This window comes from Balaenoptera ricei, chromosome 11 (genome assembly GCF_028023285.1).
Source record: "Balaenoptera ricei isolate mBalRic1 chromosome 11, mBalRic1.hap2, whole genome shotgun sequence".
In the NCBI taxonomy this organism is placed as follows: domain Eukaryota; kingdom Metazoa; phylum Chordata; class Mammalia; order Artiodactyla; family Balaenopteridae; genus Balaenoptera; species Balaenoptera ricei.
In genome coordinates this window covers 22,918,425-22,945,882 of record NC_082649.1, presented here as the reverse complement: position 1 = coordinate 22,945,882, position 27,458 = coordinate 22,918,425, and the positions used below count along the sequence as shown (strand labels likewise).

General features: G+C 39.7%; 2 protein-coding genes across 2 annotated transcripts in view; one reads left to right on the top strand and one right to left on the bottom strand.

Annotated features, from left to right (window-relative positions):
- Nucleotides 1-8,366, bottom strand: part of LOC132374337 (olfactory receptor 14J1) — a 95,181-nt gene extending 86,815 nt beyond the window's left edge. Inside the window, 3 exon segments of the mRNA XM_059937923.1 lie at nt 6,750-6,925; nt 7,259-7,570; nt 8,226-8,366. The gene's annotated coding sequence lies outside the window, so the exon portion shown is untranslated.
- Nucleotides 8,367-13,700: 5,334 nt separating this feature from the next.
- On the top strand, nt 13,701-27,314 carry ZNF311 (zinc finger protein 311). Its single transcript, XM_059938115.1, has 7 exons — nt 13,701-14,265; nt 14,971-15,308; nt 15,613-15,688; nt 19,165-19,256; nt 19,596-19,722; nt 20,358-20,462; nt 23,094-27,314. Exons 2-7 carry the CDS (start codon nt 15,258-15,260, stop codon nt 24,590-24,592), a joined length of 1,950 nt encoding a protein of 649 aa, XP_059794098.1. The 5' UTR covers nt 13,701-14,265; nt 14,971-15,257; the 3' UTR covers nt 24,593-27,314.
- The last annotated feature ends 144 nt before the right edge of the window (nt 27,315-27,458 follow it).

Sequence of the window (27,458 nt, the reverse complement as noted above, 5' to 3'; positions counted from 1 at the left end):
GTTGGGGAACTAAGATCCCACAAGCCATAAGGTCTGAGGATCTAATGTAAAACATGGTGACTGTAGTTGATAACACTGTATTTTATAACTGAAACTTGTTGAGAGTGAAACTTAAATGTTCTCACCTCTCCCTCAAAAAAAGAATAAATATGTGAGGTGATGGTATATTAGTTAACTAGATGGGCAGGGGAGAGGGTGATATCCTTTCACAATGCATACACATATCAAATCACCACAGTGTACACTTTAAATATCCTACAATTTTATATCTCAATAAAAACTGAAATTTACAAAAGAAAGGCAAAACAGGGTAAGGGGAAACAATGATGGAAAGTGCTATTTAGAAAGGATGGTCAGGAAGGTCTCTCTGAGTAGGTGATATGTGAGCAGAGACCTGAATGAAGTAAGGGAGTCAGTCTTGTGAAAATTATGGGGAAGAGAATTCCCAGGAAATCGCAAAGGATATGTTTGACGTGTTTGCCTAACAGCAAGAAAGTCAGTGTGGAGCACGTGGCAGAATTGTAGGAGATTCTTTCTATGGGAACAGCAGGGGAAAAAGCTAACCATGAGAGGCATTATATTTCACATACTATAATTCTTATTCTGAAAGTGATCATTCAGAATGTAGGATGTTCTATAAAACAAATTGCCTGGACTCTTTAAACAATCAATGCCATGAAAGAAAAAGGTGAGTGATTTGTTCTGGTTCCACAATATACAACAGAAATATCATGTAAGCAACAAATTCAAGTCACATATGTATTTTAAGTTTTCCTGTAGTCACATTTTTAAAACTTAAAATGAACAGCTGAAATTAATTTTAATCATTTGTATTTAATTCATATATCTAAAATATTGTCATTTCAACATGTGATCAATATAAAAACTGAGGTATCTTACATTTTTTCTGTACTAAATCAAAACTGGTGTGCATTTTAACTGAAAGCACATCTCAATCACCCTAACCACATTCAGCTCAGTAGCTACATGTGACTAGAGGCTACCGTATTAGAAAGCATAGTTCTAAATTAAACTAAAGAAACATAACTATTACAATGTGTGTACCTTAACTGGATTCTGACTGATGGGGGAAAAAAACAGCTATAAAAGACTTCCAAGGATAATGGGGAAATTTGAATGTGGGCTGGATGTTAGATGTATTATTGAATCAATAATTTTCTTGGGTATGAGAATGGTATTGTGACTGTGAAAAAGAATGCCATTATTCTCAGGAAAGCATGCTGAAGTATTTAGGGATAAGTATCATGATATCTTCAACGTATTTTCAAATGGTTCAGAGAGAGACGAAGTAAATATAGCAAAATGTTTTATAAAAGTGGGAAGTGAGTGATGGGAAGCCACTGGAGAATTTTAAGTGACATCACCTGATTTGCATTTTCAAATAATCTGGTTGGCTGCTCTGCAGAGTCCGTCTGGCGTCTATCCTGCAGGGAGACCAGTGGCATGACCTAAATGGAGATGGTGAGAAATGTATCCAGGATATATTTTAAATATAGCATTGACAGGACTTGCTGACGTTCTTGAGATTAAAAAAAGGAAGAAGACTTTCAGGCAAGAGAGTGGTATAAACACAGGTATTTATTTTTCCCATTCCATGATTTGCCTTGAAATGCCCCCAATGAATAGAGAAATAGCATGTGTGTGGTTTATGTACACATATTGTTGACATAGAGTTGATAGCAGAGCATCACTGAGTTTAAGAGGATTGGAGTGAAGGTCAGGAGAAGATACTGGCAATTAAGACCCCTTGCCTAAAGAATAGAACATGATACTCAGCCAGAACTTAGAATAAGGGAACCTAAAGGAGTCAGCAAAGGCAAGAGGAAAGGAACAGTTGGAGACACTGAAAGGCAACCCAGAAAAAAGCATAGCATGGAAACCAAGAAATCATTCCATTCAAAAGTTATCTATTGTGCCCCCCACTGCCACATTTACCAGGCAAGGTTCTAGTGGCCTAGAATATCTCAATAAACAAGGGCCCAAGTTCCTTGTCCTCATGGAGTTTATATTCAAGCAGAGGGACAAGATAATACACATAATAAATAAACATTATAAATAAAATATATATTAGAAGTTATTAAGAGGTATGGAAAAAAGTAGGGTAAGAGCAATTGAGAATACCAGGAGGCAGGATACAATGTTAAATAGGGTTAAGTTCCCCAAAAAAGTAAGGGCTCCTTGGTGTCAAAGTAAGGGCAGGGAGGTAGATGTGGATGTGGCTGAGAAAAGAACATTGGACTTAATTTTTCACTTTCACACTCAGGGAGTTTCTCTTCAGTATGTGTTCTTCTTTTATGCCCATTGAGATCTGTGTTCACTCTGAAAGCTTTCTCTTACTTTTCACATTTACATGGTTTCTCTCCTATGTGGACTCTTTTGTGTACGTTAAGTGCTGAGTTCTGATGAAAGGTCTTCCCACACTCATTACATCCAAAAGGTTTCTCCTCAGTATGAACTCTTCTGTGGTGCCTAAGGCCCAAGCTATAACCGAAGGCCTTTCCACAGTCTTGACACTCATAAGGCTTCTCCCCATTGTGGATTCTTTTGTGTTCAGTAAGATCTGACGTCCCACAAAAGGTCTTCCCTCACTGGTTACAACCACTCGGTTTCTCCCCATTGTTAATTATTTTATGTTTGATAAGGTCAGATCTGCAACCGAAAGCCTTCCCACACTTGGCACACTGATAGGGTTTTTCTCCAGTGCAGATTCTTTTGTGTTTAGTAAGGTCTGAAGTCCCACTGAAGGCCTTCCACATTCTGCACACTCATAGGGCTTCTCTCCAGTGTGGATCCTCTGACGCAGTGCCTAAACTGGAAGGGCTTGCCACAGTCATTCATAAGGCTTCTCCCCGTTGTGGATTTTCTGGTGCATGGTAAGGCAGCTCCTGGTCTTAAAGGTTTTCCCACAGTCACTGCACTCATAGGATTTCCCCTCATTGTGAATCCCTTTATGCTGAGAGCAGGCTGACCTGCTACTAAAGGTCTTCCAACATTCTTTACATTCAAAGGGTTTCTCCCCATTATGGATTCAGCAGCATTCAGTTAGGGTCAATCTCTTCCTAAAGGATTTCCCACAGTCCCCACATTCATAGGGTTTTCCTCCAGTGTGAATTCTCTTGTGTTTACTAAGAGCTGAGCTCCCACTGAAGGCTTTGTGACACTGGTTGCACATACACAGTTTCTCCCCACTGTGGTTTCTTTTGTGTAGGGTTAGGGCAGAGCTCCGGCTGAAGGCCTTCCCCCATACTTTCACATCTGTAAGGTTTCTCCCCAGTGTGGATTCTTTTATGTAGAGTGAGGGCTGAAATCACCCTGAAAGCTTTTCCACATTCATCATATTCACAAGGCTTCTCTTTGTTTGGTATGTTATTTTCTCATGGAGAAAATGACTGCCGATAGATGTTTTTACAACCTGTGCTATATTCAAATAAACAGTGCCCATTCAAAATTCTCTCATACCTGGTATACTCCAAGCTTATGTGCAAGCCTTCCTCTAAATCCTTATCTTTTGTTCTGAAATGAGGATTTTCTTAGCTTTGTCTTTTACCTTCCTAGAATTTCTATTCTTATCTTTCAATGCTTCTGTGGATTTTCCACACTGATTCTTCTATTTGTCAAGATGACCCAATGTGACTGCTCATTTTCAAAACATAGTTTTTCAGTTGATTCCCTACCTCCAGTCTTGGTCTTAACACTGGACACTAAAGAGAGAGAGAGGGAGAAAAGAAGAAAGGAAGGAAGGGAGGGAGGGAGAAAAAAGAAGAAAATGTCACTTGTTTATTGCACTCATGTGGGGGGAAAAAAATGGATGGTAATTATATGGAAGAAGAAGAATGGGCTATGGTGAGACATTTTCTAAGCCTAAACATTGTTTAAACATTATGGGCAAGACACAAGACAAAATTAAGAAATACTGGGATAGTGCTATCCAAGAAAGACAAAGGAAAAGGAAAAGGATAATGAGTTGAAGTAGAAAATAAAAGGAAATAAAATATGTGGTAAAATAAAATGGAAAATCTAAGCACGTAAAGATATGGATTTATAACCTCAGAGTGCCCTCCAAACTGAACAAAATGGAACTAAAAGATAGGTTATATCTGCAGTGATCCCACCAAAGAGGCTCAAGAACAAGATGCAACTCAAAGAATCTGTTTAGCCCTGGCCTAATGTCACACACCTCACTTTGAATACATTCTCTTCTGACTGCTAGATTATTTTCAGTATTTTCTTTCAAAATATAACTCTAAACTCCTCTTCTATATATATAAATCACTAAACACCCCTCCTGTAGAAAACCTCCCCTGATTAACTTAGATCCAACCCTTGTCAAACAAGGACTGAGTTGTCTTTGAGTTCTCTTAAAAATTACTGTTCACTGTGTACTAATATGTGAGTTGTTACATATGCTATTTTGTTAAATCTTAGCTAATCAGGTCACATATTTATTTTGTCTCCCTAACAAGAATGCAAAGGCTCTTCTGGCATAGATTCTACCTATTCTAGGAATAATCTCTTCATCAAAATCCAAAATAAAGTTTACAGTAAGTCCCCTACATACAAACCTTCAAGTTGCGAACTTTCAAAGATGCGAACGTGCCCAGAGAAAGGACAAAGAGAGTCAAGAGGAAGAAGAAGTAACTGAAAAACCGAAGAGATTCATGAAGCAGGAAATGGCAAGGGGATTTTCTTTATTTGAGAAGGCACTGTTAGTTTTGAGGCACAGGACCCGAACGTAAAACGGTACATGAAGGTTGCAGCAGCCGTTCAGAATGCAATCCAGTGCTACTGTGTCATCTATGATGAGAAAAAAGGAGCTACTACCCAGACATCACTGGATCGTTTTTTCTCAAGAGGGTAGATAGAATTGAATCCAGCAAGGAACCAGAACCTGTGCCATCAACATCAGGCATTAGTGAAATCGCAGCTTGCCCTCCATCTCCTATTGCTGATGATCCTTCAGCTCTACCATCTCCCACCTCCTCTCCCTCCTCCAGTCAGTAACTCTTCTTGCCTGTTCACTAGATGGCAGCCCCTGTATGCCAGCTGTTGGACTGTACTACTGTACTTTTCAAGGTACTATACTGTAATATTAAAAATGTTTTCTTTATTTTTTGTTTGTTTTTTATGTATTATTTGTGTGAAAAGTATTATAAACATATTACAGTACAGTACTATGTAGCCGATTGTGTTAGTTGGGTACCTAGGCTAGCTTTGTTGAACTTAAGAACAAATTGGACTTATGAACGCAGTCTCAGAATAGTACTCGTTCGTATGTAGAGGACTTACTGTATCCTCAATATAAACACAGTATAGTTGAACAACAAGGGGGTTAGGGATGCTGACCCTTTGCCCAGTCAAAATCCGCATGTAGGGACTTCCCTGGTGGTCCAGTGGTTAAGACTCCGAGCTCTCAATGCAGGGGGCACAGGTTCGATACCTGGTTGGGGAACTAAGATCCCACATGCTGCACAGCGTGGCCAAAACAAACAAACAAACAAACAAAACTACAGTGAGGTACCACCTCACACCAGTCAGAATGGCCATCATTAAACAGTCTACAAATAACTAATGCTGGACAGGCTGTGGAGAAAAGGGAATCTTCCTACACTGTTGGTGGAAAGCAGTATGGAGCTTCCTGAGAAAACTAAAAAAAAAACTGAATTACCATGTGATCCAACAATTACACTCCTGGGCATATATCTGGACAAAACTGTAATCAAAAAGATACATGCATCCCATGTTCATAGCAGCACTATTCACAATAGCCAAGACATGGAAACAACCTAAATGGCCATCAACAGATGAATGGCTAAAGAAGATGTGGTACATATAAACAGCGGAAAACTACTCAGCCATAAAAAAAAAAAAAACTCCACACGTAACTTTACAGTCCGCCCTCCATATTCGCAGTTCTACATCCTCCCGCAGATCATGTACTATGTACCAACTGAAAAAAATCTGCATGTAAGTGGAACCACACATTTCAAACCTGTGTTGTTCAATGGTCAAGTGTATATTATTGCAATGATGCTATCTATAGACTGTAGACAAGCGGCGACACCTAAAATAAGAGACTGGTATACACATGGGTTTTTTCAGTGATCATACAACAGGTATTTATTAAACATGAATCATATGCCACTGTGTTCTAGGGATAACTACAGTCCCTCGTTTCAAAAAGCTCACAGTCTAGCACAATACTTCTCAAACCCTTTTCTCTTCTGTACCCTATACATTTACTCAAACATAAAGCCAAATATTTTATTCCCATTTTACCTCTGACCCTACTCTCACAACACCCTGTACCTGCTTCTATCATGGTATTCATCACACTGGAATGTTATCACAGATGTCCTAGTCTGTTTCCCCAACCAGACTGAAGTACCTTGAGGGCAGGAGCCAAACGTCCTTCAACTTTATATCTCTACTGCCCAGAATAATTATCTGGCACTTAAAATATATTCAACAAATGTTGTATGAATGAATGCATGAATTAAATGAATGAATAAATAAATGAACGAATTGTTTAGCATCTGCTCCAGATGTACAAGGGGCTGACAAGGAAAGCTGGCCTTATAATACTGAGGGCTGGCCTCTCCTCCCATAGATATATGAGGTATAATACAGACCAATGTTCACTTAGGTCTATTTTTTTTAATATTCATATGTATAACAACTAAAAATCAGTTCTTGGTACCATCATTTCAAAGATATGCTCTGGAACTCACCTCATAAGCAGGATGACTGCTAGCTCCCCACCTCTCTTTTGCAGGACCCAAGAAAAAGGAATGACGTTTTCAGGCTGGATGACTATGGGCCAATGTTGAATAACTGGTGAATCGAAAGCTGATGCCAAAATCTTCTCACATGCCAAGCTCTGCCCTTCCTGGGCACTGGATGGAACCTAGATGTAGGAATGTCATCAAAGGGAAAAGAAAAAGGGATTATTTACATGTTAAAATTAAAATCCTAGGAAAGATATGAAAGAAAAATCTCTCTGGACTACAGAGAAAGGGAAAATCCAATTCTCATTCCATTTTAGAAAAAGACAGAGGATACGCACAGTCTTTCCTACAAAAGCATGCAACTTTAAAGACTTATCAATACAGTCAATAACAAAGAGGTTAAGGAAGAAACTCAATTGAGGCACTTAGCCACTATTTTCTTTAGCCCTTAAGAAAACCACATCATTCATTGTTTCTCTTCCCTGGCCAGTAGAAACACTGCCTCCTCTTACCCATTCTTCTCCATCCAGATCTCGCTCTTCATCTCCCATCACTACTATGACCTTCTCTCTGCTAGGTGAATCATGTACCCACATCCTGTTCCGTCTCTCTCCAGGTAGGACTTCCAGGGCCTGCTGCCCAGGACAGGTCTCCTCAAGGAGGCCAAATCCCTGTGAACACTCATCAGAAGTAACTGCCTTCTCCCAGTGACTGACATTTGAGCCAAGGGACAGGAGGTGCTCTGCATTTTTTTGTCCATTGGCAGTATGGCTTTAGATACCAGTGAAGTTCAGTGGCTCCACTCTGCATTTTAGGTTACTGGCCTGAAAGAAAAGGGCAGGAAAAAAAGAGAGAGGGAGGGAGGGAAAGTCATGAATGGGAGTAGTATCACATCAACAAAAATCACAAAAGAACCAAGCAGCCGGACGGGAAAAGAAACTGGCAAAGAGGAAGGAAGTTAAAGCTCTGATGAGAGTTTCAGAATTCGTGAGGAAAGACTAAGAGCACCATATCGTTTGGGTTTCCTCTCCTCACCTTACCACCTATGCGACTGTGGGTAAGCTTTTAGCATATCTAGGCGTCAAGTTGCCTATCTAAAAATTGGGGTAGTGATAGTACCTACCTCATTGGGTTGAGAATTAAACGAATGAATATCAATATGTATACTACACTTAGGACAAGGCCTGACCCAGAATAAGCGCTATATTCACCAGTTTGCCAAATAAAAAAACTTTAATTGTAATATTAAAGGATGGTCTGAAGAAGGAGGAGAAGGAGAGAAAAACAGTCTAGAAGAGGTAAAGATAAAATATGCTTCAGCAGGCGGGCCCGCCTACATCCCAACCCATCCCATCCCACCTCCGACCGCAGGCCCCGCCCCTCCCCAGAAGGCCAGGGAGGGGCTCCCGCCAGAACCCCAGCGAGGGGCTCCCGCCAGAACCCCGGACAGGGCCTCACAGACCTGCCCCGCGACCTCACCTTCTCCGCCGACCTTGCGGGTCCTGCCTTCCACGCGGTGGGGCCGAAGGAGCGCAAAGGCCTCCTCAGGTGAGGTCCAAAAAACCCCACCCGCACCTCAGAGACGAGGGGCTGAACTCCGAAGTGCAGACAGAACCTTTCCATTCCACGGTCTCCATGGTAACGCGCGGCTCGCCCTTCTAGGACCCCCGGAGGACTCTTCTCTTTGGTCCAGCACTACAAACCCTGAGAAGCTGGACGGTTCCGGTCCCTGCTTGCTAGTTTGGACCTGTTGCCACATGGAGAACACATGAGCTTGAATATGAAATTGATCTTCAGCGTGTGAAGAGGGAAAACAACGAAAGAAAATGGAAGCACGAGTTAATCAGAATTACGTGAACGCAAGCTCCACCACGCAGAGACCTTTAACTGTTTTGTTCATTCCTGTATCCCTAGCTCTTATAACAGTTGCTGAAGAAATTCTTGTTAAATGAATGAATTGAAACGATTCTGAAAAAATATTGCTGCATCATTCACAAATATCAGTATTTGCCTCTGATCAGTAGCTTTATTTAAAAGAGAACTATGTGTCACATACATTTAAATATCTTATAATTTGGGGATTATGAAAACCCACAAGCATGCATTATAAGTAATGTATGCTGTATTTTCCAAAATATTATATTTCTAAAGTATTATATTTTTCTGTAATATATTTTCAGTATGTTATATTTCAGTATAACGATTAGCAGTAAAAACTTGAAGAGAAGTAATTAAGTAATTAAGTTAATTACTTAAGTAATTAAGTTAAGCACAAAAGATATATTTAAAAATTTGAGGAAGTGGCAAATACTTTTTAGATTATTCTTTCTTACACTAGAATATAAACTGGCTAGCATAAAATTATGGGACATAATCTTTTTAGAAGGGGAAACTCCAAGAAAATTATTTCAAAAAGACAGCCAATATAAACAAAATGAAATCCATAAACTCAAAGACAAAAAACAAATACTTGCTAAAGTTCTGAGTTGAACTGAAAAAATAATCAGAATAATGAACAAGACTGTTGGAAGGAAAATGAAAAATACCTGTGACAGATAAGATGAATGAGCTAAGGATAAGAGCTAAGGACTTTTCATTAAGGATATATCTCAAAACCACGAAGTTGAGTATGTACAAAGGACATAATAACCTCTATGAAGCATTCTTGCCAAAAATATTGAACCTAAATCAAGTCAAGCCTTGCAAACTTAAATATGTACAGAGTGAAACTATTTGTATAAAATTAGGGAAACGTAAATTATACTATAAAATGTTTATGGCTACCCACATATGTACTAAAAATATATAAACATGCATCGGAATAATAACATCAATATCAAGATAGTAGTTAACCTGAGAAGGAAGAGGAGAGGAATTGGAGAGGAGTAGACAAGGGGATATAATTATATCTGTAATATTTATATCTTAAGATAGATGTTAAGTGTTTCTTATATTATTGTTTTGTATGCCTGAAATGTTCGCTATTTTTTTTTAAAAAGCCCCTGGAAATGAATTTGGTAATTTCAACAGACAGCAGAGGGGCCATAGAATTACTTAACACCAATCAGGCTTCTGTTTCTCCATCAAGGATCATGACCTTCAAATTGGGAATGGTAGGACAAACATTAATATGAGGAAATTAAATTTCAGGTCATACAAGGAGATAGTAAAAGAGTAACTACTTGCCTTAAACGAGTGCAAGTCTTCGTACCCAGATAAAATTGCTTGAAGGATCCTGAATTTCAGGCAGATTAGCCACAGGGCCCCTGGAGGCCATTTTTAAGGAGTGAGACTCATGCCTAAGACTGGCAAATATCCAAATTTTCAAAAACTAAAAAAAGATGAACTGTGGAATTAGGCTGAAAAGCTTGACATGGATCCCTGGCAAAATTCCAGCATTAATTATTTTAGGAGATTATTTAGGAGATTTTATGAGATTGGGGTTAACCAAGAATAATGTAAATAAATTATATCTCAATTGGACTAGATTATTAAAGTCATATACTAAGGATCTGCTGTGGAAGTAAAGTATCTTCATATCAGCAAAGGTTATAGCAAAGTCTCTCATAAATATACCCTGTGAGTATATGTGTACTGGACGTTAGTACTGTTAAGTAGATTGATATCAGGAAGAAAGACTGTACCTACTCAGCCTGAAGAGTGGGTGACCATGCATAGCATCTTTCCTGCAGCCTCTTGCTCAGTGCCTTTGTGCGGTATTCACTGAACTCAGTTTCAGAATTAGGGACTTAGGGATCAGTCTAATCAAAACCCAATTTCCTTTAGAGGAGAAGGATACATTTGTATTAAATTGGAGGATTGAAGGAATTTTTTTAATATAATGATCATTATTTAGCAATTATTATGAGCCAGGCACTTTCATATACCGTATATTGTATTTTCACTCTCACAATGAGCTGAGATTAAAGGATTTATTGTTACTGTTTTACAGATGCAGCAATTGAGATGCAAAGGAATTAAATGACTTGACCAAAATATCAAGCTAGTGAGTGGCAGAGCCAGGAATCAGGTCTTCAGAACATAAGACTGATGAACTTTCCATAATAGCATTTTATAACTAATGTGCCAAGTACTTTCTAACCTCTTTTGTTTTTGAATAAATAAAAGCCCTGATCGGGCTGGAGAGACTGCTTTTTATCAAAATAGCCCAAGTATGAGATCCAAGACTCTGGAGTCATTAGTTTCTCTTCTAATTTTATCCTCCTTTGTAGTTTTAGACAAAATTTTAATCTCTTGGGCCTCAGGTTTCTCAAGTGTGAAATGAATGAATTGTACTTGGTCATCACTGCGGTATCTTTCAGTCTTGCAATTCTGTTATTCTAATGATGAAATTTGATGCCAGGTGATGTGTTAAATGATTTCTGTATATTGTCTCATTTAATCCTCATAATGACTCCGAAAATTAGGTATTTACCCTGGACCTATTTTACAGTTGGGGAAACTGGGGCATGATGTATACCTTGCTTTGGTTCTCATGCACACAGCTACCAAGTGGTTTAGCCTGGATTCAATCCCATAATTAATTTTATTTCATTTTGATAAGCTTTAAAAGAAGTTATGACCATTCACAAAGCTATGCAATCACTCTTCCCTCTGAAAGGAACCAAGACTCCTTGGAGAAATGGCTGATTCCAGGTCTGGAGCAGGAAATATACAAAATGAGCCTGAAATATCTTGTACTGCCAGAAGGCAAAAAAACCATCAAAGACTCTTAGAGTTAGATGAAAAGGACACAAGAAACAAAATAAAGGGACTCCCACTGGCCAAAGATGGAATCATTTGAACATCAAGAAGAAAAAGAAAAAAAAAATGCAATTGATTAAGATTCCTTGAATGTTTTTAAAAATTCCATGAGTTAATGATGCTCAAAAAGAGAAAACAACAAAAAATATTAGTTACCAATTGCTGCATAACAAATTACCCCCAAATTTAGAATCAAATATTGAATATTTACTCTCTCACACAGTCTCTACAGGTCAGGAATCTGAGAGCAGTTTAGGAGTTGGTTCTAGTTCTGTCTTAAGGTTGCAGCCAAGATGTTGACCCAGGATGCAGTCAACTGAAGGCTTGACAGGGAGCTGACGGATCCACTTCTAGACTCACTCATATGGCTGTTGGCAGGAGGCTTTAGTTCCTCACCACCTGGGTCTCTCTTTTCAGTCTGGCAGCTGGCTTCCCCTAGAGCGAGTGATCTGAGAGAAAGGGAAAAAAAGAGAGACCAAGATAGAAACCACAGTTTCCTTTTCTTTTTTTTAAATTGGGGTACAGCTGCTTTACAATGTTGTGTTAATTTCTGCTGTACAGCAAAGCGAATCAGCTGTGTATATACATATATCCCCTCTTTTTTGGATTTCCTTCCCATTTAGGTCACCACAGAGCATTGAGTAGAGTTCCCTGTCCTGTACAGTAGGTTGTCATTAGTTATCTATTTTATACATAGTGTCAATAGTGTAGATATGTCAATCCCAATCTCCCAATTCATCCCACCCCTCCTTTCCCCCCTTGATGTCCATACGTCTGTGTCTCTATTTCTGCTTTGCACATAGGTTCATCTGTACCATTTTTCTAGATTCCACATATACGCATTAATATACAATATCTGTTTTTCTGACTTACTTCACTCTGTATGACAGTCTCTAGGTCCATCCATGTCTCTGCAAATGGCAAAATTTCGTTCTTTTTTATGGCTGAGTAATATTCCATTGTATATATGTACCACATCTTCTTTATCCATTCTTCTGTTGATGGACATTTCGGTTGCTTCCATGTCCTGGCTATTGTAAACAGTGCTGCAATGAACACTGGGGTGCCACAGTTTCTTTTATTACCTAATATTAGAAGTAACATAACATCATTTCTGCCATACTCAGTTAGTCACACAAACCAACACTGGTAAAATGTAGGAAGGAGCTACACAAGAGTGTGAATACTCTAAGGCAGTGCTCATTGATGGCCATTTTGAAGAATGGCTAACGTATCAGTGGCCGTGGCACCTAGGGCACAACTTTTTACCCTGAAAATTAGCAATTAAATAGAAAAGTAAACATTTATTCTGTCTTTCCTGTTTGAACTGACATTTCAGGATAACCAAATAACCCTGAATTGATAGGTTAATGAGATAAAATTCTTGTTTAAAAAGGAATTCCAACTCATAAATGTGAAAAAAATATTGAATTAGAAAATCCCAGTTCTGCAATAAAATGGTTGATTCAGGCAAAGATCATCAGTGGATGAAACCATCCGATGAAAGGTTGATGAGGAGCTTTACATGGAGGGATCCAACTAGCAAGTGCTGATTCATTGATCAATCTTAGTATCACAAAGAGTGAAATAATCAGACATTATATGACTCCTGATATAAAGCAAAAAGAAGTACGTAGCACCACGTAAGAATGCTTACCCATAAAGGTAAACCAAACTCTAAACCTTTAGAGCTAACATCTAGTTAACAAATACAAGTCTAGAGAAACAAATTAAATGAGGATGCAAACAGACAAAGCCAGCATGTGGAACATTCAGGACAAATGACCCAATTTACTCAATGCGGGGAAAAGTGAAAGATGGAGGAACTATTCTAGATCTAAATTAAAAGAGGATTAAGAGAAATAACCAAATAAAGTATGTAGACTTTAGATCTTGATTCAAAAAACCAGCGTATTTTATATATTTGGGAGATTTTAATATGGACTCAGTATTAGATGGTACCCAGGAATTATTTTAATTTTGTTAGGTGGGGTAATGACATTGTGGTTCTGTTTTAAGAGATGCATTCTGAAGAACATGAAATAACACGTTTGGAGTCTGCGAAGGCTTTCTAGGGAAATTCCTCGACCAGCGAGTTGAGGTTTCCTAGAAAGTCACCGGAAATGATTATTGAAGGACTAGGAAGTGGAGATGGAATAGATTTCTCTACTTTCTCATTTTTAGAGGAGAATGTCGGCAGGAAGGTCTGTGTCTTCAGCCAGCGTGGGACGGGACTTTAGCCGAGGGGCTCCCAAGCTGCCATTGGGGTCTCCGAACCCGCCGAGGGGCGGCTGGGAGGATCCTGGCACCACCACCTGGTTCACTTAAATACACCCCCTCCCTGGGGCCCGGGACGGCTGGCGGGGGACGGGGCGGGGCTTTGTAGCCTGGTCCGCCGGGAGCTGGGGTCCGCCGCGGGTTCCTGCCCCATACGGGCGTTTTCCTCCTGCATTCCTAACTCCCTCCCGTTCTTCTTACTCTCAGCAGCCTCTTACCCTTTTTTTTTCCGTTTATTTTCCTCCCCAGCATCCATTCGTACATTCATTCATTAAGCCAATTTCTAGCTGAGCGCCTACTGGTGCAGGCACTGTTTTAGAAGTTGGGAATACAGCAGTGAGCAAAATAGACAAAAATCCCTGCCCTCAAAAGCCTGGGAGCCTACATTTTAGTGAAGGGGAAATCTACAATAAACAATAGAAAGAATATAAGTAACTTATGCACCATGTTGGAAAGTGATAAAGTGCTATATATGAAGGTAAGTCATGTCAGGATTGGAAGGAGGGGGTAGGCTGTAATTTTAAATAGGGGACCTAGAGTAGGTTTCCTTGGGAGGATTACGTACAAGCAAACAGTTGAAGGAAGCAAAATTATTCATCATGAGGGTAGCTTGAGGTGGAGGGGACAGCCAGGACAAAGGCCCTAAAATGGAAATGTGCCTAAAGAGGAAGAGAAAGGTCTGTGTGACTGAAGAGGGTTGAATGATGGGGAGAATAGTAGGAGAGGTAATAGCACACCCTGTAGTCTTGTATGCCATTGTAAGGACTTCAGCTTTTATTTTGAATGAACAAGAGAGATGTAATGGGCACATTCTTTAGGGCCTTTTATGCTACTCTTTATTTTGAGTAAGATGGACCCATTGAGGGGTTTTAAGCAGAGAGATGAAATAATCCAACTTAAGTTTTAAGTGGCCTACTCTGTTGTATTGAGAAGAGGCAGGCGGAAGTCAAGGATAGAAGCAGGAGACCAGCTGGACGGCTAACGTAATTCTGTAGGGCAATGCAGACAATGGTGGCTTGGGACAAGATAGTGGCAGTGGAGGTTGTATTCTGGATACATTATCATTTTCAGTTTGTCTTCCCCTGCTCCCTCATCTCCCATAGATACCTCAGATTCTCAGTGATTCCTTCTTTTTGCTTTGGTCACATTCCTCTCTTTTCTCCTCCCTTCATCGAATATGCAGGAAAACAAGGTATGGGATCACCACTAGCTTAGTACTGCTGATGAACCCCAAATCCAGGGCAGTATTTGACACATCAAGCCAAAAAGCAGCTGCCCTGTGGGTCAGGAGAGGCCCTTTGGCTGGCACCACCAAGGCTTAAATCCCTGAAAGGAGGCTGGTATCCACTGGAGCCACTTCAAAACTGGTTGTCCAGGCAAAGCCATGATTGACTTTGGGAGCTGGATCCAACCAGCAGAGAAGAAACCGGGACAGTGTTAGAAGACTGGAAAAGAAAGCTGGGTAAAAAGATGCAGCAGGTAAAAAGAGGAGTGTCTGCAGTGTATCACAAGGAGGATGAAGTAAGTCCAAGAAAGGAGGAAAGCAGTGGGAGTGTGGTGGGCCTGGATTGACCTTGTGGAAGTTTTCTCCTTCAAAATACTTTTTTTCCTGGATGGACTGGTAATCATTTTACGTTATAGAACAATTGGATGCCATTTCTGTTTTTCATAAGGTATATCAGGGACTGAGTCCCTGATTTTCTCACCCCTCTTGGTAGTTCTGAGAGTTGATTTCCATGAACAGAACTTCATAGTTGGTTGTAGCTTCCCATACATTTTCCATCCCTCCATAACCTCTCCAAATGTATTCTTTTCCTTGCAATAGGTGGTGGTATCAGATGAGACTCCAGGACCATCAAACCAGCTTTGTATCCATGATACCAAGCTCCTGCAGGAAAGAGGTAATGCACACAGGGTATTGTGGCAGGAGTTATGGCAGCTGAAAATGGGGCAGGGACACAGACTAGGTGGGAGATGCTTCCTGGGACCTGGAAATATGCTCATTATTGAGTATTTATAGGAAATCTGTTATTTCTATACTAGGCTTGGCTCGGTATTGACAGGAACTAAATTATTAGGTTTCTGCCCTCATCTTAAACCAAATTTGGAAAAAATAAAGATTCATAAAAAAAGATTCTTCAAAGCAATTTATGAAAGATATTGAATGTATTCATTCACTTATTATATGTACTTTATGTATGATAAGTAGCTTACATATGTGTACATGAATATTTGCACATATAAAACTTGTGGTATAATACAGTAACTCCTCCCAACCACAATTTTACCAACATGTAAAATTTGAGTGTAGGTAATTTTATTTCTGTACATGTGTTAACCCTGAGATTTTTAAATTATAGTATAGGTATACCTGAGAAATAGAAGATAAAGCCATGGCAAAAGAAAGAGCAAACGTATTGTCATGAAGCTTTGAGAAGAATAAAGGAAGATGGGGAAATGTGGGGCTGGGCTTTAAAAATGCTCTTTGGTGGCATATATGAAGAGAAAAGTGGGTAAGATTTGTATAGAAGTGGCTGATGGTATTTAACAATTCTGGAGTCATAAAATCAGACCCTGAAAGGCACAGACTTTTAGAGGACTAGGCCCCTCGACACCCCAAAACTAGGCTTTTAGTATATATTACCTACAAAGAAAAAAAACGTAAAATGAATTTCTAAGCATATTATTGGAACTTCCAGAAGAGAAATCTTGAAATTTCCACTGTATAAGTAATCATAAATGAAAATTAATAATATAGAACATATTTATCACAAATTTAGGAGAGGTAGAAGATAATGAATATTGCTTAACTTGGTTGTTCATTTTATTTCATTTTTTAAAATATATATAATTTTATGGTTCACATCTGACCTGAGTATCCAAATCCTCTTTTTCTCAAAAGATCTTGAATTCTCTTCCTATAGGTGATTTTCAGGGCCATAAAGTTTACAGTTACTTAACATAAAATGTAAATGAGTTAATCTCACCCTGGATAATATCTATACACTGCTTTAACAAATAGTTTTGTTATGGGCTGAATGTTTGTGTCCCCTCAAAATTCGTATGTTGAAGCCCTAACCCACACCCCGCAGTGTGATGATATTTAGAGGTGAGGCCTTTGGGAAGTAATCATGTTTAGATGATGTCATAAGGGTGGGGCTCCAGTGATGAGATTAGTGTCCTTAGAAAAGGAAGAGACTGGAGCTTTCACTCTCTCCCACATGTGAACTACCGCCAGGGAATTCCCCCAAGTTCATTTTTAACTTGAGGGCAGAAACTGACCTTTCAAATTCTGAGGCTAAAAAATAAAGTTTAAGAATCACTACAAAAAAAAAAAAAAAAAGAATCACTACAGTGGGGGGAATTCCCTGGCGGTCCAGTGGTTAGGACCATTGCTGCTGTGGCCAGGATTTGCTTGGGGAACTAAGATCCCACAAGCCTCCGCGAGGCTAGGAAAAAAAAAAAATCACTGCAGTGGTTACCAGGGGCTTGGGAGAGGGAAAAATAAGGCGTTGTTGTTTAATGGGTATAGAGTTTCAGTTTTGCAAGATGAAAAAGTTCTGGAGATCTATTATGCAACATTGCGAATATTTTTAACACTATTGAATGGTACACTTAAAAATAGTTAAAATGGTAAATTTCATATTATATGTTTTTTACCACAATTAAAAACAGTTTTTAATGTAATGAGCACTTAGGGGAAAAAAAGCCATGACAAGGTAACAAAACTTTCCTAATTTATGAAGAAGATATGGTAAAAATCCAACTGGGACGTATATGGAGAGTTTGGGTTAAATAGAGTATGCTTTGTCAAAAATTTAAGACTTGTACATTTTACTGTATGTAAATTTTACTTCAAAAGCAAGAATGTAAACAAATATTGAACTCTAGTTAATAATACGTATCATAAAGTGTTAGGGGTGAAGTATGCTGATGTCTTCAACTTACTTTGAAATGCAACAAAATATAAAATGAATTTATGGACAGAGACAGGGATAGTTAGATGGACAGATATGTGATAAAGCAAATATTGCAAAATGTTAATTGTAGAATGTAAGTGGTGAATATATGGATGTTTCCTATACAGTTCTTTCAACTTTTCTGTATATTTGAAAATGTTCATTATAAAATGTTGATTGAAAAAAAAACCCAATTTGGAGGTTTAAGTTTATTGATGTTATAAGGAAAAGAACTGTTATGGAACATTTCAGAGCAAAACATGTATCTGCTGTGAGCTCTGTGCCTTCCAGGTGGTTTGGGAACTTTTTGAGACAAAGAGTTATAAAGTAACAGGCTTTCAGAGGAGATAGTTGGAAAACTGTATGGAACCCACAATGATTGAACACAGGCCTGTTCTTGATCAAAAGCTAAGGGTGGCCTAGACCAAAGAAAAGTCTTCTTGGCCTATTTCTGTGGAAAGAAGCCAGTTTACTCCTAAATTGAGGTTTTGGTAAAATTGAAATGATAGTTTTAGGGTCCTGAGGCCAAGGGGTTATCCTAGAGACTTACCAGTAGATGACTTCAGACCAGAAAGGAATGGTCTTGGACTTGGGAATATGTTGATTACTATCAAGAAAGATAAACCACCATAAACACTGAAGCTACAGAAAGGCTGAGCTGGATTGCAAGGAATAAAACAGGGCCCCATTAATCAGTAATGTGAAACTGTACTTCTTGCCCAATCCATATGAATTATACCTAGTCATGTGTACACTCTGAGAAAGTTTCTTTTGCATTTTAAAAGCTGTGTGTGCTATACTATACTGGGAGAGCAGTTGGGGGGAAGCAGAATCACTTAATACTAGGGAATTAACAGGAAAGAGACTCAGAATCAAAGGGGGAAAGTGATTTTCTCTAAGAAGAACAAGGGAAAAATGTTTTCTAGTAAACTAACTTGAGTTTGACCAGCCATTAAGTTACCTAAAGAAAAAAGCTTTGGACCTATCCCTGGATATTTCTGATCCACACCTCTCCTTCATTCCTTTCCCTCCACCTCCACCCCAAGTCTTTTTGGGCAAGATGACTTCATCGTTCAAACACAGGAAGCCAGGTTATCGTATAAGCTGGGAGTCGGTGATCTGGGCCTTTTGGGGAGGGTGTAAGGTATTCTAGGATGAAGAGAGACCAGAGAAAAAGGTGTAGTAGGTGAGAGAGAAGAAGAACGCACTTACAGTTGGCTTGGCTGCTGGCCAGGGCCTGATACCCCAAACTGGAAACTGAGACTAGGGGAATGATGGAGAAGGAGGATACTGTAATGCAGTAGACTTAATCCCTAGGTTAGAGCTTCAGAAGCTTCTACATTTGGGGAGGAGAGGATGAAAGCGGAAGGTTTCAACACTGTGCTGAATTGACTCTTGGCTTATTTCTCTTCTCTCAGCTCTGCCATCTCCTCATTGTCCTGCCTTTGCCGAAGATGGACGCCAAGGAAACCTGCCAGGAGCAAAAATCACACTGATGAGCCAACTCCAAGTGAGCTAAGGCCCCTTCCTTCCCTCCTGGAAATATATCACTGCCTCCTAAATGTGGCCTTATTTTCACTGCCTTCCCTGGCTATGCACCTCCCAAGTCCAGGTGCTCCCTCTCATAAGGGATACTTTGTTGGGTGACAAACCATTTGTGGGTTGTTTCCTCTTTCGTTATTTTTTGCTATGGAAGGCTGATGCTACCTTTCACCTCATCCCCAAATATACACCAAACAGTAACAGCCTTTCGCTTCCATAAACCTCCCTACAAATTCCTTTCTTCTGCCTCTGTTTCCTGAGGGAACTTTGGAGTTTTCTCCAGGACAGCAGGGACATATTGTTTCAGGAGGCAGTGACATTTGAGGATGTAGCTGTGAACTTCAGTAATGAGGAGTGGCAGTGTCTGACCCATGCTCAAAGGGACCTCTATAAAGACGTGATGTTGGAAAATTATGGGAACGTGGTATCACTTGGTAAGGACTTTCCCTGCACTTGGCTTAGTACTTTCTCCCTTCCTTTTTCTTTTAATTGCTTTATTTATTGATGTGTATGGGGTCTCATATTGAAAATCAGAGCTCTCATTCCATATCATCAATATCTTCCCCCAAATTAGTTTTGAGTTGCCCCGGTTACATAGCAAGATAATTTTCTGGCTAACCTAGTTGTTGTTTTCTGATTCTTTGCAATGAAACTCTCCCTGGGTAAAAAGGAGACACTTAACCTCTGTTCTCCCTGGATTCTTGCCTCTTCAAGCCTCTCATTTTCCATTAAATGCTCTGTATTCAGCTCCTAGTCATGAACTCCTTCCTAGCGGCTGAAAACAGATTAACCTCCCTCTACAGACTCCCATCCTCCTAAAGAGAACAGGGAAAATACAACCAACTGACTATTTCCCAGAATCTCCTTCTTTGCCCTTCTGAGTATTGACTTTTCTGAGAAATTTCCTAGACCTGTTCATTTACATGTTACCAGACCCCTGAATAAACCCTTTTCTCTACCCAAATGGACATTTCTTTCCTGTTTCCATATGCAAACAGAGGGGTCAAGGTAAGCGTTAGGACAGTTCTCTGTTGCTCTACACACTGTCTTCTTCCTTCTCAACAACCAGGATTTCCATTTCCTAAACCTCCTTTGATCTCCCATCTGGAGCAAGAGGCAGAGCTCTGTGCTCAGGATCGACAGGCCAGGGAGTTCCTGAGCTGCTCCTATCCAGGTGAGTGCCAGAGAAGCTGTCAGTCCCCTTCTGTGTTCCATGTGACAAAATGGTTATAGAATGTTCTTAGTGGTGGGTCATCCATCCTGAAGGGCCCAGAAGGATATCTATTTAGGAAATCTTAAGGCAGAGGAAACAAACTGTTTGGATAATTATTCTGTCATTATCTAATTGGCTGTTTTCAACCTATCTAATATAGGCTTTTTGCAATTTAGTCCTCCAAAAAGGCTCAGACAATTCATCTCCTCTCTGTGTATCATTTACTCCAGTGCTCAGAGAGCATTGCCTTTCTGCCTCCAGTTGTTTTTTTTTTTTTTTTAGGACCTTCCCCCATTTGGAGACCTGAGCCTTTGACCCTTGCCTTTTCTATTCTCTCTTACTGTGAAGTTAGTTAGTTTCTCTCATGGCTTCAGCTCTTAGCTCTGATGCAGATGCCTGCCACATTGATAATGCTAACCTTTACCTCTTTCCTGGGCAGCAGTCTCATGTTTCTAACTCCTGGTTTTTATTTGAATATCCCATTGTCATCTGGAAAGCAACCTATCTAAAGTCAAATTCATCTCTCCCTCCAAGGCTGTCTCTTCATTAAGCTCTCCCTATTTCTATATCTGGTTCTACCTCTTTCTTACTTTGTCTTTCCATTCCCTGAACCTCTTATCTAGTCAGTCATGAAATATTACCAGCTCTTCATTCAAACTATTTTCTGTATTTGTCATTCAAAAAAAAACTTGTCCTTTGTTTATAGGCCAACTCCAGCTGCTGTATCCACAATGCCTACTCTTCCTTCCTCCCTTCTTTCCATCTAAAAAACATTTCTTGAGCAACTATCATATGCCAGGTACTATACAAGGTTCTAGAGATATGCAGTCAGGTAAGATATGGGCGAGCCCTGAGTTACGGAAGCTTATTTTCTAGTGGGGAAGGCAGGTAAGTAAATAAGTAATTATATAGTACAGTATGGTGGGAGTTCTTGGGATATGTAGATAGGGATATGTACCTGGTATATACAAACATAGAGGAGAAGCATCTAAATCTGACCTGGGGGACTAAAAGACTGCAGAAGGAATGACAACTGAATTAAGTTATGTAGGATAAGTGAGGTCATTTAGTTGAAGGAAGAGCAGAGGGGAATAACAAGTAGGAAAGTACTGAGGAGTAAAAGAATGTGAACTGTGAATAGTTCAGTGTGACCAGAGCCAAGGACTTGGAGTAGCCAGTGGGGACAGTACAGGAGCAGTAGTCAGGGACAAGATCATGATTGAATGAGTTTTTGATAAACTACAGACCTTTAACTTTATTCTTATAATAACAGCTAAGATTGATTAGGTACTTATTTTGGTATTGGAAGTGCTTTGCATACATTGACTCATTTAATTATTGTGGATAGTCTAGATCCCATTTTATAGATAAAGCAACTGAGAGAGGTTACAACATCCTCCCAAATTTGCACAGGTATTAGGTGTCAGAACTAAGATTTGAACCCAGACAGTGAGCTGGGGCTCTTGACTGTACACTTTACTTCCTTTCTGTCTGGTTAACTATGGAGTGCCATTGAAGTGTTTAAAGCTAAAGAGTGATGTGATTAGATTTGATTTTTAGAAGGAATAATCTGGAAGCAGTGTAGAGGATGGATTAGAGGGGAGACAGACTAAAGGACGTTTGAGGGTTATTAAAGTTAGCTGGTGAGAATGCACTGGCAGTAGAAGTGAAGAAGACAGGATAGAGTTAAGAGATAATAAGAGATTGATTTGGACTCTGGTTACCAACTGTAAAAAGTAACTCCAGCTAGCTTAACCAAAAGAAAAATAATTTATTATTCAGGGTGTGTCATGGAACTTAAGGGCAGGTATACATGAGGCTCAAGAAGGGATTGGAATGCCATCAGGCCACACTCTCCAGCTGTCTTCTCTGCTACTCTGTGGGTCTGCTTCATTCTCCTTTCTTGGCAGATGGATCTTCTCTGCTTCTCAGTCCTGATGGCAGAGCATTCCCTCCCCTACACGACATACCATCCCACCACCACTGGTTCTCAAATTTAAGTGCTAATGCTCTAGCTATCTTCAGAGCCTGGCCTTATCTGCTTTCACATCATGATTCCAAAGTTCATGAAGAGAGAATCTGGCCTGGTTTGGGTCAGGTCTTGCCCCAGATCTAATCTGCCCTACCCAGATGGGTGGAGTTACACCACAGAAATAAGGCTCTTCAGGGCCCACTCTCAGGAGCAAAGCAGACCGATCCCTAAAAAGGGGGCTGCACTGGCACTTCAGCACCCACTTTGCAGCTCACTTCACAGGTAACGTTTATACAATGTTAGTGAGTATATATGAGAAGTTGAGGATGATTTCCGGTTTCCTGTCTTAGGTGACTACGTGTATGAAGTTGTCATTCACTAAACTAGGAGATTCTAGAACATGAGTAGATTTGGAAGGATTTTTGTAAAGTTTACTCAGTTTTAAATATCTTAGTACTTTTCAGTAGTTCATCCTATTTTGACCTTTGCCATAACGTTAGCAATTTTTCAAGCATGGGAAAGTCAGTTACTCTTCCAACAGCTTAACCATTGCTTCACCTCTTCCAGCCCACTTATTTCCTTTCCTCTGAACATCTGACATTTTTATTTTCTTGTTTAAGTATCAGCTGCCAAGACACGGCCGGAGAATGAGAAGGCAAGTTCAGAACAGGAGGTTTTCGAAAATGGAGAAGTCTGCTGGGTGAAATTTAAAAGTCTCCTAAAAGTTGTTTCCCAGGATCCAGAAGTTGGAGAAGTTTGTGTACAAGATGTCAAATTAGAGAATCAATGGGAAATGCCTATGAGGAAGAAACTGAGAGAAGAGAAAGAACGCTGTGAGAAAGTGACCTTCAAGAAAGGAAAGAACCAGAAGGTACTTAGAAGAAACTCAAAATGTATTCCGTATAGAGTTCTTACAGAAAAGAAACTCCATGAATGTGCCAGGTGTGGCAAAAACTTCAGCTGGCATTCTGACCTAATTCTCCATGAGCGAATTCACTCTTGCGAGAAACCCTATGTGTGTAATGAGTGTGGGAAAGCATTCAAGACCAAAAATCAGCTTTCTATGCACCAGATAATCCACACAGGGGAGAAACCCTTTAACTGTAGCCAGTGTGGGAAGGCCTTCAACAGTAGATCAGCTCTTTGCCGACATAAAAAAACGCACAGTGGGGAGAAGCCTTACCAGTGCAGCGACTGTGGGAAGGCCTTCAAGACCAGGAACCGTCTCAGGATGCATCAAATCATCCACACTGGGGAGAAGCCTTATGAGTGCAGTGGCTGTGGGAAGGCCTTTCAGTTTAAGCATTCCCTTATCATCCATGGCAGAAGCCACACTGGGGAGAAACCCTATGAGTGTGAGGAGTGCGGGAAGGCCTTCAGCGGGAGTTCAGACCTCATCAAACACACAAGAATCCACACTGGGGAGCGACCTTACGAGTGCAGTGAGTGTGGGAGGGCCTTCAGCCGGAGCTCAGACCTAAGCAAACACACAAGAATCCACACTCAGGAGAAACACTGTGGGTGCCCTCAGTGTGGAAAAGCCTTCAGCAGCAAGGCAGAGCTCACCAAGCACAGAAGAATCCACACTGAAGAGAAGCCTTACAAGTGTAAGGAGTGTGGGAAAGCCTTTCGTCATAACTGTAAACGCAGGACTCATGAACGAGAACACACAGGGGAGAAGCCCTATCGATGTGGGGATTGTGGGAAAACTTTCCAGGATCGACATTGCCTTACCATCCATCAAAGAATCCACACTGGAGAGAAACCTTATAAATGTTCAGAGTGTGGTAGAGCTTTCAGTGGGAAATCAAACTTGACCAATCATCAAAGAATCCACACCGGAGAGAAGCCTTACAGATGTGAGGTGTGTGGAAAGGCCTTTCATCATAGTTCAGTCCTGAGGCAGCACAAAAGAATCCACACTGGTGAGAAGCCATTTACCTGCAGTGAATGTGGCACATCTTTCCGTCAGAGCTCAGCTCTGATTGGACACAAGCGAGTTCATACTGGGGAGAAACCTTATGAATGTGAGGAGTGTGGAAAAGCTTTCAGAGTGAGCTCAAATCTTACTGGACATAAGAAAAGAAAACATAAGAGTGTGGGGAACCCACAAACTTGATGAGAATGGGAAATCCCTCTCTCCAGTAACCAGTTCTCAGACCTTTTCATTCATCAATATTTTGACCACCAACACTTGAGGGTAGTGATTCTGGTGTTTACACTTTCTCATTTCTCCTTCTCCTTCTTATACTGGTCCCTCTTGTCTCCTGTATTGGTTCTTCCTGGTTCCCTGACCCCCTAATTGTGAGACCCCACCAAGCCTTTGTCCTTGACCTTCCTATTCAGTGTCTCTTCAGTGAGCACATTCACTTCCAAGGCTTTGTCTATCAATAATAGTACGGTAATATTAGATACTAGTGCTTGACACATGCCAGGCACTATTCTTTACAATTTTTAATCATTTAATCCATACAACATCCCTATGGGATGAGGAAATTGAGGCATAAAAAGATGAAGAAACCTGATGTGGATCACTTAACTAGTAAATTCTGAACAAATGCCCACTGAATGCTTAGACTTACCTGAGCAATTTCCATAATCCTGCACCACATCTCTTGGATATGAAGCTATACCTCAGTTCAGCACAGAACATTTTTTTAATTGATAAACATTGATCATCTTTAGCAAGTTTTGCTTTAACTTAAAGCCTGAATGGTACTTCTGCTTAAAGGATCAGAATTGCTGAGATTCAGTGGGGGAAGGGAGGCAGGACAAGGGCAGATTTTAAAATTACAGATAAGTAGAAGTCAGGTATACACTGCTCAAGCAGCAGTGTACGTATGGAAAAAGCATGAAGCCTGACCCACTTTGTTATAAATACACTAAAAGTTCTTCAAGATGTTGATTTCTTAAATATTTGCTATATCTGTTTGCATGACATATGAAATGCTGTTTCAAATAGATTAGTAAATTTATATCTATCTTTTCAAGTCTTTCAGTATCTAACATCTATCCTTTCTCTTGCGAATGTTATAGGTCCTTACTGCAGACAGAATTAAATACCCACATGCAATAAGGCTGTTAAAATAGAAATTGAAAATCCTAGAAGAGGATGCAAATGTGTGTCAACTTAATTAACATAATGACCATAATTGAGAATTAAATTTAGTTCTAAGTTCCCTGACTGGTAAAGAGATGAGCAATGGGTTCCCCAGCATTTGTCAAAAGTGTTTTACAAGCTAATGTTTTTTAAAAATAAGTTTGAGAAATGCTGGCTGGGTGGAGGTTTTTATTCCCTTAAAGACTTCTCAGTGTTTATACTATGCTAATATCCTTTCTGAATCTTAAACAAAGGAACTGTAAGAAGCATTGCTTTCCCAAAGTGATGGACGAAGGAATTCTGTTTGGAGGAGCACCTTCATGGACTCTTGTTTCACAGAAAACATCTTGGGAAATGGTTACACATTATCTAATATGGACAAGGAGTCCAAGATACACAATTTTCTAGTAACAAATTCCAAAGGGAATTACATGGCTTATGATACAAAAGACAGATTAAACATTGTTTCTTAAGTTCAGTTTCTACAGGAAATTAGAGCGTGTTCTTTATATGGCCATTTCTTATATAGTTTGTTGAAGAAAACCAAGATGAAAACATTTAGGATATAACTCTAAAATTGTTTCTGTGGAGGATGACACGCTGTATATGTGGCTTTTGGATGATATAACGTGACTTAAGGACAGAGTTTAGGCTATGTCTGGAGAATTGGCAGTGCTTTTCCAATCTCTTTTGACTGCAAGGACCCCTTATTTGATGATCAATAAATTTTACCAACACTCTCTCCCTCGTGCATACACACACTACAAGTAGTTGTACTTTAATGCTTGATGGCAAAATGTTGTCATGTTCTCCTAGAAAATCTGAGGTTTTGTTAATTACAACAGCATGTATATGCTTTTGGAAAATGTATACACATGTTCAGGATGGTTTTTTTACCCACAGGCCATGAGGTTCATTTGGATTTTGGACTCAAAGTCCTTAGCCCATCATGAGAACCCTCCAGTGTATCCTTTCAAGTCACTTCTTCAGTCAGTCTTTTAACAGAATCTGGCAAGGTTTCAATTCCAGTTTAAATTCTGGACATTCCTGGAGTGTTGATGTTTTGTGTTATTGATCAGAGTCATGTTCTTCAGACACCAGTTAACTGGAGGGGGTGGCAGGCCTGACATCCCACTGTGAAAGTTGAGAAGCCTCTGTACTGAGCCCAAATAGAACACTTTTAGACTTCATCCTCACCAGTCCATCTTCAGCATGACCATTGTCTCCCTAAAATATTCCTATGATCTTGACACCTGCTTTTTTTTAAAGTTTTATTTATTTTTATTGAAGTATAGTTGATTTACAATATTTTGGTTGTTTTAGGTGTACAGCTGCTTTTAAAACTCCCAACTGACTCTCAGTCCTGCAGTAAGAAATCCCAAATTACTATCTTGAACTCCAGGAGTCTTTTGATACTTCCTGGACACTTAAAATGAACATTATGAAAAAAAACACTGAAGGAGTTTCAGATATTTTACCTGTGGAAAAAGTCATTTAGAAGGGATCCTAAGGTGGAATAGACTCTGCTATACAGTTGTATGTTTGGTAGACAGGCATAATGTAGAAGGAATTCAAAGATCAGATGCATAGTTGAATAATCAAACATGTTAGTGTTTCTTGAAACCCTAAGATTCTTGTAGTTCTAATTGTGAAGTTACCAAAACAAGAGTTGTTGATTTAGTTATTTCTTAGAAAAATCACCAGATAAAACTCACTTTTTTAAACCTAATTAATTCTAAATGCGAAGACAGAAAAATTTCACCATGAACATTGATACCATGAGATTGTTTTCACTTTACCTGTACAGAAGAGGTAAAGAATGCCCATTTCACTCAGTTTTTAAAAGGGTGATAAAATACAGATTTCAGAATTAGAACCACAAATG

Excerpts from the sequence above, each read along its gene's own strand:
- ZNF311 (XM_059938115.1), top strand. The coding sequence starts at position 15,258 with ATGCAGCAGGTAAAAAGAGGAGTGTCTGCAGTGTATCACAAGGAGGAT. Across the intron at positions 15,309-15,612 it reads TGTATCACAAGGAGGATGAA|GTGGTGGTATCAGATGAGAC; the intron begins GTAAGTCCAAGA and ends TCCTTGCAATAG. Across the intron at positions 19,257-19,595 it reads CACTGATGAGCCAACTCCAA|GAGGCAGTGACATTTGAGGA; the intron begins GTGAGCTAAGGC and ends ATATTGTTTCAG.